This window comes from Jaculus jaculus, chromosome 2 (genome assembly GCF_020740685.1).
Source record: "Jaculus jaculus isolate mJacJac1 chromosome 2, mJacJac1.mat.Y.cur, whole genome shotgun sequence".
Lineage (NCBI taxonomy): Eukaryota > Metazoa > Chordata > Mammalia > Rodentia > Dipodidae > Jaculus > Jaculus jaculus.
This window is the reverse complement of record NC_059103.1, coordinates 137,132,497-137,146,630: the sequence shown is the minus strand read 5'-3', so window position 1 is coordinate 137,146,630 and position 14,134 is coordinate 137,132,497. Positions and strand designations below refer to the sequence as shown.

Sequence of the window (14,134 nt, the reverse complement as noted above, 5' to 3'; positions counted from 1 at the left end):
ATTTAGATAAACTAAAGTCACATGTGCCAAAGAGCATCAACTGACCACAACACTCTACTGCCCCTCCTTAGAGCTATCTAGGAAGTAGTGGTCACAGGCACTCATTCATCCATGCACTGCCTAGGCAGGCACAGGCATGTGGTACAGCAAATTTCTTTTTTAAATTTTTTGTTTACTTTTATTTATTTATTTGAGGCCGACAGAGAAAGAGAGAAAGAGGCAGAGAAAGAGAGAGAATGAGCACACCATGGCTTCCAGCCACTACAAACAAACTCCAAATGCATGCACTACTTCGTGCATCTGTCTTAGGTGGGTACTGGGGAATCGAGCCTTGAACAGGGGTCCTTAGACTTCATAGGCAAGCACTTAACCGCTAAGCCATCTCTCCAGCCCCAGATTTCTTTTCTTTTCTTTGTTTTAATTTTTATTAGCATTTTCCATGATTATAAAAAAAAAATCCCATGGTTGGGCTGGAGAGATGGCTTAGCAGTTAAGCGCGTGCCTGGGAAGCCTAAGGACACCGGTTTGAGGCTCGATTCTCCAGGACCCAGGTTAGCCGGGGCGCTGGAGTTTGTTTCCAGTGGCTGGCAGCCCTGGTGCGCCCGTTCTCTCTCCCTCTCTCTCTCTGCCTTTCTTTCTGTGTCTGTTGCTCTCAAATAAATAAATAATGAACAAAATCCCATGGTAATTCCACCCCCACAAACTTTCCTCTTTGAAATTCCATTCTCCATCATATTACCTCCCCATCTCAATCACTGTACTTACATATATACAATATCAACCTATTAAGTACCCTCCTCCCTTCCTTTCTCTTCCCTTTATGTCTCCTTTTTAACTTACTAGCCTCTGCTACTAAGTATTTTCATTCTCACGCAGAAGCACAATCATCTGTAGCTAGGATCCACATATGAGAGAGAACATGTGGCATTTGGCTTTCTGGGCCTGGGTTACCTCACTTAGTATAATCCTTTCCAGGTCCATCCATTTGTCTGCAAATTTCATAACTTCACTTTTCTTTACTGCTGTATAAATGTGCCATATCTTCATCATCCACTCATCAGCTGAGGGACATCTAGGCTGGTTCCATTTCCCAGCTATTATAAATTGAGCAGCAATAAACATGGTTGAGCACATACTTCTAAGGAAATGAGATGAGTCCTTTGGATATATGCCTAGGAGTGCTATAGCTAGGTCATATGGTAGATCAATCTTTAGCTGTTTTAGGAACCTCCACACTTTTTTCCACAATGGCTGGACCAGATTGCATTCCCACCAGCAGTGTAGAAGGGTTCCTGTTTTACCACATCCCAGCCAATATTTATGATCATTTGTTTTCATGATGGTGGCCAATCTGACAGGAGTGAGATGGAATCTCAATGTAGTTTTAATCTGCATTTCCCTGATGACTAGTGACGTAGAACATTTTTTAAGATGCTTATATGCCATTCGTATTTCTTCCTTTGAGAACTCTCTATTTAGCTCCTTAGCCCATTTTTTGATTGGCTTGTTTGATTCCTTATTATTTAACTTTTTGAGTTCTTTGTATATCCTAGATATTAATCCTCTATCAGATATATAGCTGGCGAAGATTTTTTCCCATTCTGTAGGTTGCCTCTTTGCTTTTTTCACTGTGTCCTTTGCAGTGCAAAATCTTTGTAATTTCCTGAGGTCCCAGTGATTAATCTGTGGTTTTATTGCCTGAGCAATTGGGGTTGTATTCAGAAAGTCTTTGCCAAGACCAATATGTTGAAGGGTTTCCCCTACTTTTTCCTCTAGCAGTTTCAGAGTTTCAGGTCTGATGTTAAGGTCTTTAATCCATTTGGACTTAATTCTTGTGCATGGCGAGAGAGAAGAATCTATTTTCATCCTTCTGCAGATATATATCCAGTTTTCCCAACACCATTTGCTGAAGAGGCTGTCTTTTCTCCAATGAGTATTTTGGGCATTTTTATCGAATATCAGGTGGCTATAGCTACTTGGGCTTACATCTGGGTCCTCTATTCTGTTCCACTGATCTACATGTCTGTTTTTGTGCCAGTACCATGCTGTTTTTGTTACTATGGCTCTGTAGTATAGGTTAAAATCAGGTATGGTGATACCACCAGCCTTATTTTTGTTGCTCAGTATAATTTTAGATATTCGAGGTTTTTTGTGATTCCAAATGAATTTTTGGATTGTTTTTTCTATTTCCATGAAGAATGACTTTGGAATTTTGATAGGGATTGCATTAAATGTGTAGATTGCTTTAGGTAAGATTGCCATTTTCACAATATTGATTCTTCCAATCCAGGAACAAGGGATGTTTCTCCACTTTCTAGTGTCTTCTGCAATTTCTCGCATGAGTGCTTTAAAGTTCTCACTGTAGAGATTCTTTACTTCCTTCGTTAGGTTTATTCCAAGGTACTTTATTTATTTATTTATTTATTTTTTTGATGCAATTGTGAATGGGAGTGATTCTCTGATTTCATCCTCTGTGCGTGTGTTGTCAGCATATATGAAGGCTACTGATTTCTGTGTACTAATTTGTACCATGCTACATGGCTGTAGGTTTTGATCAGCTCTAACAGTTTGCTAGTAGAGTCTTTAGGGTCCTTTATGTATAGAATCATGTCATCTGCAAATAATGATAACTTGATCTTTTCCTTTCCAATTTGTATCCCTTTTATGTGTGTCTCTTGCCTTATTGCTATGGCTAAGACTTCCAGTAATATATTAAATAAAAGTGGGGACAGTGGACACCCTTGTCTTGTTCCTGATTTTAGTGGAAAAGCTTCCAGTTTTTCCCCATTTAGTAATATGTTGGCTGTAGGCTTGTCATAAATAGCCTTTATTATATTGAGATATGTTCCTTCTATTCCCAGTCTCTGTAGGACTTTTACCATGAAGGAATGTTGGATTTTGTCAAATGCTTTCTCTGCGTCTAATGAGATGATCATGTGATTTTTGTCCTTTAACCTGTTTATATAATGTATTACATTTATAGATTTGCATATGTTGAATCATCCCTGCATCTCTGGGATAAAGCCTACTTGGTCATGGTGAATGATCTTTTTGATATACTCTTGTATTCTGTTTGCCAATATTTTGTTGAGAATTTTTGCATCTATGTTCATGAGGAAGATTGGTCCATAATTTTCTTTTTTTTGGTCTATCTTTGTCTGGTTTTGGTATCAGGGTGGTGCTGGCCTCATAGAAGGAGTTTGGTAGAATTCCTTCTTTTTCTATTTCCTGGAAAAGCTTAAGAAACTCTTCCTTAAAGGTCTGGTAAAATTCAGCAGTGAATCCATCTGGGCCTGGGCTTTTTTTAGTTGGGAGATTATTGATAACTGTTCGGATATCCATATTTGTTATAGGTCTATTTAAGTGATTAATCTCATTTTGATTTAATTTAGGTAGGTCATATAAATCAAGGAAATCATCCATTTCTTTCAGATTTTCATACTTTGTGGAGTATATGCTTTTATAGTATGTCCCTATGATTTTTTGAATTTCTCTGGAATCTGTTGTGATGTTACCTTGTTCATCTCTGATTTTATTAATTTGTGTCTCTTCTCTATTTCTTTTGGTCAGATTTGCTAAGGGTTTATCAATCTTGTTTATCCTTTCAAAGAACCAACTCTTTGTTTCATTAATTCTTTAGATTGTTTTTGTTTCTATTTCATTAATTTCTGCCCTAGTCTTTATTATTTCTTCCTGCCTACTGATTTTTGGTTTGCCTTGTTCTTCTTTTTCCAAGGCTTTAAGGTGAAGCATTAGGTCTTTTACTTGTGACCTTTCTAATTTCTTAACATAGGCACTTAAGGCTATAAATTTACCTCTTAGAACTGCCTTCATTGTGTCCCAGAGATTTTGATATGTTGTGTTCTCATTATCGTTTGACTCTATAAAGTTTTTGATTTCCTTCTTGATTTCTTCATTGACCCATTCATCATTTAGTAGTGTATTGTTTAGTTTCCATGATTTTGTGTATGCTCTATAGCCTTTCTTGCTACTGATTTGTAGTTTAATTCCATTGTGGTCAGATAGAATGCAAGGAATTATTTCAATTTTCCTGAATTTGTTAAGATTTGCTTTGTGTCCTAATATATGGTCTATTTTAGAGAATGTTCCATGTGCTGTTGAAAAGAATGTATATTCCGCAGCCTTTGGATGAAATGTCCTGTATATATCTGTTAAGTCCATCCTTCTATGACTTCATTTAGTCCAGATGCCTCTCTGTTTATTTTTTCCCGGGATGACCTGTCAATTGATGAGAGTGGGGTGTTAAAGTCACCCACTACCACTGTGTTTGGTGTTATCTTTGACCTTAGTTCTAATAGTGTTTGTTTGATGAATTTGGGAGCCCCCATGGTAGGTGCATATATGTTTAGGATTGTAATGTCCTCCTGTTGGAGTGTGCCCTTAATCAATATAAAGTGACCTTCTTTATCTTTCTTGACTAACGGACTAAAGTCTACCTTGTCAGATATTAGGATAGCAACCCCTGCTTATTTTCTAGGTCCATTTGCTTGAAACACCATCTTCCAACCTTTCACCCTAAGATAATGTCTATCCTTTGTAGAAAGGTGAGTTTCTTGGAGACAACAAATTGTAGGATCCTGCTTTTTAACCCAGTCTGCAAACCTATGTCTTTTCGTTGGGGCATTGAGGATATTGATATTAAGAGAATTTATTGAAAGGTGTGTATTTATGTTTGCCATTTTTTTTTTTTTGTGTGTGTGTGTGTGTGGTTCTGGTTCTACCTGTGCTCTCTTGTGTTAAGTAGTATTTGAGTATTGCTTGTTTTTTCTAGGTTCCTTATATGTGTGATTTTCCTTTTCTTCAGCATGGAGGATTCTATCAAGTATTTTCTGTAGAGCTGGTTTTGTCTTCAAATACTCCTTTAACCTGCTTTTTTCATGGAATGTCCTTATTTCTCTGTTTATTTGAATGGATAGCTTTGCAGGATAAAGTAACCTTGGTAGACAGTTGTTATGTTTCAGAACTTGGTAGATATCACTCCAAACCCTTCTGGCTTTAAAAGTTTGTGTTGAATAATCTGCTGTTATCCTGATGGGCTTGCTTTTGTAGGTAACTTGATTTTTCTCTCTAACTGCTTTCAATACTTTTTCTTTGGTTTGTGTGTTTGGATGTTTGATTATAATATGGCGAGGAGAGGTTCTTTCCAGGTTTTGTCTGGCTAGGGTTCTAAAGGCTTCCTGTATCTACATTGGCACCTCTTTCCCAATTTGGGGGAAATTTTCTTCTGTGCTTTTGTTGAAGACGCCTACTATGCTTTAGAGTGGAATCCTTCTCCTTCTACTATGCCCTGAATTCTTATATTTGATCTTTTCATAGTGTCCCAAATATCTTGAAATTCCCACTCATACTTTTCTGTAAGTTTGTCTTTCTCTTTGTTGGACTGTATTAGATCTGCCACCTGGTCTTCTAGCTTAGGTATTCTGTTCTCTTCTTCATCTATTCTACTGGTGAGATTTTCTACAGAGTTTTTTATTTCATTAACTGTGGTCTTCATTGCTAGTAATTCTGACTGGTTTTTCTTTATTATTTCTATTTCCTTATTTATGTCTTGTATTGCCTTCTTTATTTCATGAAATTGGTGTCCTGCATCTTCTTTGATTCCTTTGATTTCCTCTTTGAGTTCCTCTTTGACTCCTTTGATTTGTTCTCTGACTTCTTTGAAATCTTTCTCAGGCATTTCCTCTAACTCATTCTCACTGGAGGTCATTTCTGATGCATTAATACTTTTAGGTGGATTTGTATCGTCTTGCTTTTTAGTGTTTCTTGTGTTATACTGTATATATTTTTGCATCTTGGATTAAGGTAATGCTTGGATTTTCTAGCTAACTGGGTATTCTTAGCTGTGTCAATTGGTTTGATGTTATATATTTTCAGGGTAGGAGCTTAAGGTGTTAGGTGTGGCTCTTAAGACTTTCAGAGTATCTACAAAGGTGCTCCTAGGGGTTGAGTTTCCCTGCTATGGGAGTATTCAAGTAGGCTGAGTGGAATAAAATACAGGTAGATTCTAAAAGTTAACTAAACACTGTACCCATTCAATCAAAAACAGCCCCAAGTATGTATGCCAGCATTATAACAACCAGATCCTCTATCAACATAGAGGTTAAGATTTCTGGTCTGTTGAGGGATCCAAGTCAGCTTGTGACCAAGTGAAACCCTTCCCTGGTGCAATCCTAGTTACCCTGGATGAGTTTGGTCTCAGTCAAGTTGCTGCCTGGGTCGTTGGGCTGCTGTTCTGATTTCTGGAGCTGGGCACTGGCTTTTCCTGTGGGGCAAACCAAGCCTGGCAACTGTGGCCCTGCAGATCAGCACACCCGCTAATGGAACTGCTGCTGCAAAGCTGCCTCTGCTGGGTCTGTCGCCGCTGCTGCTGAAGCTGCTGCTGCTGGGTCCAATGCCACTGCTGCCACTGAGGCTGCTGCTGCTGAATCTGCTGCTGCTGCCTCTGAAACTGCTGCTGCTGCTGGGTCTGCCGCTGCTGCTGCTACTGGATCTGCTGCTGCTGGGGCCACTGTTACTGTTGCTGGATCCGTTGGTGTTGCTGCCGGACTATGCTCCTGCTTGGGTCCTGCTGTCAGGTCAAGTTGGTGTGGCCGGATACTGGGACCGCTGCTCTGTTCGCTGGAGCTGGGCTCAGGTGGTGGGGGAGGGGAGGGAGCCACAGCTGCTCTGGTTCTCTCACTGTTCCACGTTTTCTTCTACCTTGTGGTCTGTTCCTCCGTTGCTCACTGCCGCTCTCCCTTCAAGTTCCTTTTGCTACAGAGAGCGCCAGTGTGAGTGGAAAAATCCCCACACCTGGCTTTTTCTGCAGCTGGAGCCGAGTCTGGCAGCTTTCTGGTGCACCGCCGCCGTGGTTGGTGGAGCTGCTGGGGCCGTTTTTACCAGCCTTTGCGGGCTCTGGATGCTCTGGATCTCTTCTACTTCTCCGCTGCTGCTTCAATTTCCTATACACCTCACTTTTTAGTAAACGTGTGTATTTTGCTGAGTTTTTTTGGTCTTTTTACCCCCCTAGGCTGCATTGGCGTGGTACCTACACCGCCATCTTAACTGGAAGTCCCAGATTTCTTTTTAACTCTAGTATTTTACACAGTGAACTACGGCGGGGGGGGGGGGGGGGAGGAAGAATCTTAAATATTGTACCTTTTAAAATTCTAGAGAGCCAAGACAACCTCATTCTGTTTAAATAACTGATTTGTCATTGGCCCAGTTTCTCCTTGTTATGCATTATAGCAATGGAAATGTTTATTCTGTGCCATTACATGTTGAAAGTATGTAACATGTTTTGATTTTACAGGACTCACAGTCAAGGGATAGTCTTAAAGTTAGTAAAGACTCTGGGGACCTTTGAAGCTGGACTAAATACAATTTGCAATGTGAGATGATCTTGAGTACATGGATGCCAGGAGTGGAATGTGGTAGTTTGAATGTATGGCCCCACAGAATCAAGTGTTTTATTAAAATTGAGTTTGCAACTTCAACCCCTAGTAGGCACATTCCTGCTACATGGGTCATGTCATTGGGAACCAATCTGAATTCAGCCCAAAGGTGTGCAAAGAGGCTTGAGCTCTGGAAGGATTCCTGCTTACTGCTTTTGGGTGTGTGCTGGCTGCTGGTGGTTTCTCTTTCTGTTTGGAAAGCCAGATTCTTCTGTCATTGATGGAACTTCCTGTGGACCTGTAAGCTTGAAATAAATCCCTTCTTCCCATAAAATTGTGTTTGGGTGAGTGGTCATACCAGGAAGGTGTAACTGACTATAACAATTGCCAAAACAATAAGGCTAATATCATTGCTTATAGTTACCCACCATAACTAGATGTCAAGTCCCTGGCAGTGACAATACCACACTTGAGTTGAAGGGCATAGAGGAGCGAAGCTGGAACTGAACTGTCAGCTGCTCCTTCTGATTAGTTCTCATGGTGCCAGAAGGTGCTAAGCAGGCTACTCAAGGAGAAAAGTCATCAACGATCTTACCGAGCTGTGGATCCTGCACACTACAAAACTGACCCACCAAGCAAGATATGCCCACTAGTGGTTTAGTGCTGTAATTGTTGTGGGGGTAACCAACTGCTTTCTGATTGGATTTGAGGCCCACAACACAGAAGGGAATTCATGCCTAGTACTGTAAACCTAGTCAAAAGCCTATGACTGGCCAGGTGTGGCGGTGCATGCCTTTAATCCCAGTACTTGGTAGGCAGAGGTAGGAGGATTACCATGAGTTTGAGGCCACCCTGACACTATATAATGAATCCCAGGTCAGCCTGAGCTAGAGTGAGACCCTACCTTGAAAGACTAAACCAAAAAACAAAACAAAACAACAAAAATGCCCATGACTAAGGAGGCCATAGGTCTTTGAAAGGGAACCTACTATATTACTATTGTTTTGCTAAATTGACATGTTCTCAAACTGCTTTCTAAATATTTATGTTTAGGCTGGAGAGAGTGCTCAATGGTTAAAGGCACTTGCTTGCAAAGCATGACTGCTCAGGTTCAATTCCAATACTCACATAAAGCCAGATGCATAAAGTAACATATGTGTCCAGAGTACATTTACAGTAGTAGGAGGTCCTAGCACACTTATCCATTCTCTCTCTTTTTCACTCTACCTCCTATCTCTCTCAAATAAATATTTAAAATAATAAAATAAATACATATTTAAGCTAATACCCAAAGATTACTTCTGTGCTCAGCCTTTGTTGGAGAAGCTTCTTTTCACAAGTGGGTAGTAGTTAATGTAAATTCTCATAATTGATCAAAGTGTTGAGAATAATAACTGATGAGTGCTCAGACCTAAATAGGATATCTCTATCATCCTCTCTAGGACTGAGAGGTCATTGAGTAAGAGGAGGTAGAAAGAATGTATGAGTTGGAAGATAATGAGCAATGTTGTGAAACAGTCTTTCAGATATGACATTCCTGTTGCACTCATGAATTCACAATAGCTGTGGGTACCTGCATAAGATTGGGCACATCAAGATTCCATCATGGATGGGGGAGGGGATCATGAGGCTACTTGAAGAGCTACTGGCAGTTAATGGCCCCTGAGGAAGGAGTCATTTTCTTCAGTGCTATAGCCACTAGTAAGTTACCTATTCTCCAGTAAATAATTCCTCCCTCATGCTTATACAAGTAACCCTAATTAAACTCAGTTGGTCACCAAAGAAAGAAATAAAAAGATGCTAAAAACTCTACATGCTTGGGCTGCAAGTCATTGAAAAATCAAGCTGAAGCTAAGCTGGAAACCTCCCCCTGTTGTCAGAAAGCTGGAAACAGCTAAGCTGCTATGGTGGTAAACAGTAGTGGACCCTCCAAACCTTAAGACTGGCCGGTTAAGCCAACTGTGCCAACTGGTGCTAGTAGCATGTCTTTTATTGGGGAAACAAACTGCCCTCTAATTGGACTGGATGTCTGCTCCATGGGAGGGAATCCATGCCTGGTACTGAAAACCTAGTCAAAAGCCTATGTCTGGGTAGGCCACGAGCCCTAGGGGAGTAAGGCCTGCTGTTGTCTGGATAAATGCATGTATTGTACACACAAAACTGCCCTTTAAACACTTTTTTATGTTTATGCCCATATATTAATGCTACTCTTAGTTTTAGTTAGAGAAGCTTCTCTTTTCATAAGGTTGTGGCCACTGGGGTGACCCAAAATTCACAACAGTGCTGAAAAGTGATAGTGGAGTGTTCAGAACTGAGACGTCTACCTCCAAGGCTGAGGGTCCAGTGCAGAGGAGGTGGTAGAAATAATGTTAGAGCCATAAGAAGGGTAGGAATGCTTACAACGCAATCTTCCAGACACAAAGTGGCCTTGATATTCCTGACCTCGCTATAAGACCTTCATAATAGGAGGAAAAGATGGTGACATCAAAAGAAAAGATAGTAATTTGAAGAGAGAGGGGATTTGATGGAGGATGCATTTGAGAGAGGGAAAATGAGGGTGAGAATGGGAATTATCATGTTTTATTGTTTATACTTATGGAATTTTTCAATAAAAATTTTTAAAAAGAAGGGCTGGAGGAATGGCTTAGAGGTTAAGGCATTTGCCTGCAAAGCCCAAGGACCCAGTTTCTATTCCCCAGAACCCACATTAGCCAGATACACTGGGTGGCACACGTGTCTGGAGTTCATTTGTAGTAGCTGGAATGCCCATTCTCTCTCTCTCCCTCTTTCTGTCAAATAAATAAATAAAAATAAATAAATATTTAAAAAAAATTTAAAAAAGAAAAAGACATGAAAGTAGATGGGGGACTATTTGGGAAAAGGAAAGTGTTCAATAGGAATGAGAGAGGGATAATAGAAGGTAATGGGAAGTAAATATAATTAAATTTCATTATATACAAGTATGCAATTGTCAAAAATTTAAAATATGGGCTGGAGAGATGACTTAGCAGTTAAGTGCTTGCCTGTGAAGCCTAAGGACCCTGGTTCGAGGCTCAATTCCCCAGGTCCCACGTTAGCCAGATGCACAAGGGGGTGCATGCATCTGGAGTTTGTTTGCAGTGGCAGGAGGCCCTGGCGCGTCCATTTTCTCTCTCTATCTGCCTCTTTCTCTCTCTGTCGCTTTCAAATAAATAAATAAAAAGAAACAAAAAATAATAAAAATTTAAAATATTTTCAAATATTTCTGACAAAAAAATATGATGCATATCTATCTATAACTGAATTTGAGTGATAGATGTATGCAGATTCATTTTATTATTAGTCTCTTTACTTTTGAGTATGTTTTATTTTAAAAACATTTATTTGCATGTGTGTGTAATTCTTGCAGCTACAAACAAACACCAGATGCTTGCAAAACTTTAAAAATATTATTTGTTTATTTATTTGCAAGCAGAGAGGAAGAGAGAGAATGAATGAATTGCTGTGCCAGAGACTCCAACCACTGCAAACAAACTCCAAATACATCCACCACTTTGTGCATCTGGCTTTACATGGTTACTGGGGAATCAAACCTGGGTTGTAAGGCTTTGCAGGCAAGTGCCTTAACTGCTAAGCCATATCTTCAGCACTTTTTGTATATGGCTTACATGGGTGGCTTGGGAACACAGTATGGCAGGCTTTACAAGCAAGAACCTTTAAATGGCTAAGCCATCTTCCCGGCCCCTTAAAAACATTTACTCTAAAAGTGATAATATGGGAAATTAAGAGGCATATAGTATGGGAGAAATTGCTTGCTCTCTGATTGAATTTAGGGCCCCTTTGTGATTAACATTCATTGTCAACTTGATTGGATTCAAAAGCATCTAGAAATTAGTAAAAATAAATCATGCCTCTAAGTGTGTTTCTGTGGATGTTTCCAGGGACAACCAAGGGCTGAAGACCTTCAGACTTGTCTGGCTTACTTAGCATTTTTTGTTGTGTTCTTTCAAGGTAGGGTCTCACTCTAGTCTAGGTGGACCTGGAGTCCATCCTGTAGTTCCACATTGGCTTCAAACTTACAGCAATCCTTTGTCTCCTAAGTGCTTTTTAACAAAACAAAACCTATCAATATAAAAATAGTAAAGTCATCTTGAAAGTTTGCCCCTGAATTTTTGAAGTTAATTTAAACTTACTTGAGATTCAGTCTGTAATTCTCCAATTAGTGAGAGAGTCTTAACAGCAACAAAACAGACCTGTGATTTCAAGCAAACAAGTTAGTTACTGAACATTCCATGTGGCATAGAATAATTTTCCGTTTAACTTACTGACTGAAAAACTTGAGCAGCTTCTAAGGGATGGTGTAAAATGTAATTTCCAAGTTCAGCATCTAATTCAACAACATCAGAGGGATTTATTAAAATATTAAATCGATAGACAGCATAACTTTGTTTTGAATCTGTGAAAAATACATAAATATAAGTCAGAATTATTATATGCAGAAATTTACTTGAAAGTTTGAAATAAAATTACTTTTACTGAACTTACCATTGTAGTACTTGCAATCATCCATAAACTTTTGGAGGCCTCTACTTCTGTCAAGATAGATTAGGGCTGCCTCTTTCATTTTTAGATACAAAAATTTTTCCTAGTTAATGACTCTTCTCTATTATTAGTAGTAGTTTAATCTACAATTGCTGGTGAAGCTTATATCTAGAAGAAGCCTAAAAAAAATGAAGCTTATTCTTGAAGATTTCTAATAAAAGTTTACAAACTATCAAAACTTAAAGTTGAAAATGAAGTAAGACTAGGTTAATTTACCAACTCTAAAATATTTCAACTCAAATGGAAACTAAATCTTGTTTTCTTCTGCCAAATAGTTTTATTTATTTATTTATTGAGAAGAGTGATGTCTTGGGATTGAACACAGGACTTCACATAGGCAAACCAGGTAATCTACCCCTCAGCTATATTCCTATTCCCAAATAACGTTTTAAATAACAGTTAGTTATGAAATCCTCATCAAGATAACAAACTCAAGAACAAGAACCTTAAATGTCTTCATTTATTGTATATTTACTTGCAAGCACAGATAGAGAATAAGAGAGAAAGGGAATGGGCATGCCTCTTGCCACTGCAAAAGAAGTACAAACTTATGTGTCACTTTGTGCATTTGGCTTTACATAGATACTGGGGAATCAAACCCAGGCTGTAAGGTTTTGCAAGCAAGTGCCTTTAACCATTGAGCAATCTCTCTAGTCCCCTCAAATGTCTGTAAAGAACAAATACTTAAAAAAAAAATAACTTGGTGTAATACGTAATATTGCAAGATGGGATTCCCTTGCAGACATTGCTTAAAGATTAAAAGTGATAAATTTTCATAAATTCCATCTAAATGTGGTAGAATAAGTACTAACCTGACAAAAGCTGAAAAATGGGTTCTTGACTCAGCATTGGTTGTTATGGAGAAATCACTTGGCTTAATATCCTTATCTGAAGGAAATGAAGGGATTGGATTAGATGATTAAGGCCTCTTTTAGTTTTAAATCCGTCAATGACCAACATAAAAGAAATGATAGTCATAAATAGAAAGTGGAATATGAGAAATTTGTTAAAAGCAGAAAACATTAGAAACAAGATATGCTGGGCTGGAAAGACAGCTTAGTAGTTAAGGGCACTTCTGCAAGAATAAGGGTCTGGGGAGACTTAAGAGTCTGCTATACTTGGATCCCCAAGACCCACATAAACAGCTGGACATGGACACATGTGCCTGTAACCCCAGTAACAGGGAAGAGCAGAGACTCAAGAATTGCTAGAGCTCTGACAAACAGTAAGCTCAGGGATCAATAGCCAGCAGAAGAGCAATGGAACAGGACGCCACACACACAGGCAAGCGTTCCTTGCTGCAGACATGGGGTGTAGCATGGGCACATACATGTGTAGATACCATCACACACACATACACACACACACACACACACACATTTTAAGAAAACATATGCCAGTACAGTCATTGTAATACACATTAGGGATGAGATGATGGATTTTGCCTTCAAAGAATTACCAATTCACAGAAATCAGAAGTAATAACAAATACTTTTTTTTAGTTGGGAGATTTTTCTTTTTCTTTCTTTTTTTTTGTGTTTTCGAGGTAAAGTTTCACTCTAGCCCAGGCTGACCTGGAATTCACTATGGAGTCTCAGGGTGGCCTCGAACTCATGGCGATCCTCCTACCATTGCCTCCCAAGTGCTGGGATTAAAGGCGTGCGCCACCACACCCGGCTAGTTGGGAGATTTTTTGATAACTGCTTGGATCTCCATACTTGGTATAGGTCTATTTAAGTGGTTAATCTTATCTTGATTTAATTTAGGTAGGTCATATAAATCAAGGAACTCATCTATTTCTTTCAGATTTTCAGACTTTGTGGAGTATATGTTCTTATAGTATGCCCCTATGATTTTCTGAATTTCTCTGCTATCTGTTGTGATGGTGCCTTTTTCATCTCTAATTTTATTAATTTGTGTCTTTTCTCTCTTTTGGTCAGATTTGCTAAAAGTTTATTAATCTTGTTTATCCTTTCAAAAAACCAACTCTTTGTTTCATTGATTCTTTTGATTGTGTTTCTATTTCATTAATTTCTGTCCTAATCTTTACTATTTCTCCCTGTTTTCAGATTTTCAGTTTGCCTTGTTCTTTTTCTTCCAAGGCTTTAAGGTGAAGCATTGTTTACTTGAGACTTTTCTAATTTCTTAATAATATAGGC

General features: G+C 38.9%; 1 protein-coding gene across 1 annotated transcript in view; it reads right to left on the bottom strand.

Moving 5' to 3' along the window:
* The window catches only part of Mcmdc2 (minichromosome maintenance domain containing 2), a 73,266-nt gene extending 61,269 nt beyond the window's left edge, over positions 1-11,997 (bottom strand). The window contains exons 1-3 of the mRNA XM_004653306.3: positions 11,919-11,997; positions 11,699-11,829; positions 11,567-11,626 (exon numbers count right to left, since the gene is read on the bottom strand). Coding sequence (XP_004653363.3) covers positions 11,567-11,626; positions 11,699-11,829; positions 11,919-11,997 — 270 coding nt within the window. The remainder of the gene's footprint in view (positions 1-11,566; positions 11,627-11,698; positions 11,830-11,918) is intronic.
* Between the last annotated feature and the right edge of the window lie 2,137 nt (positions 11,998-14,134).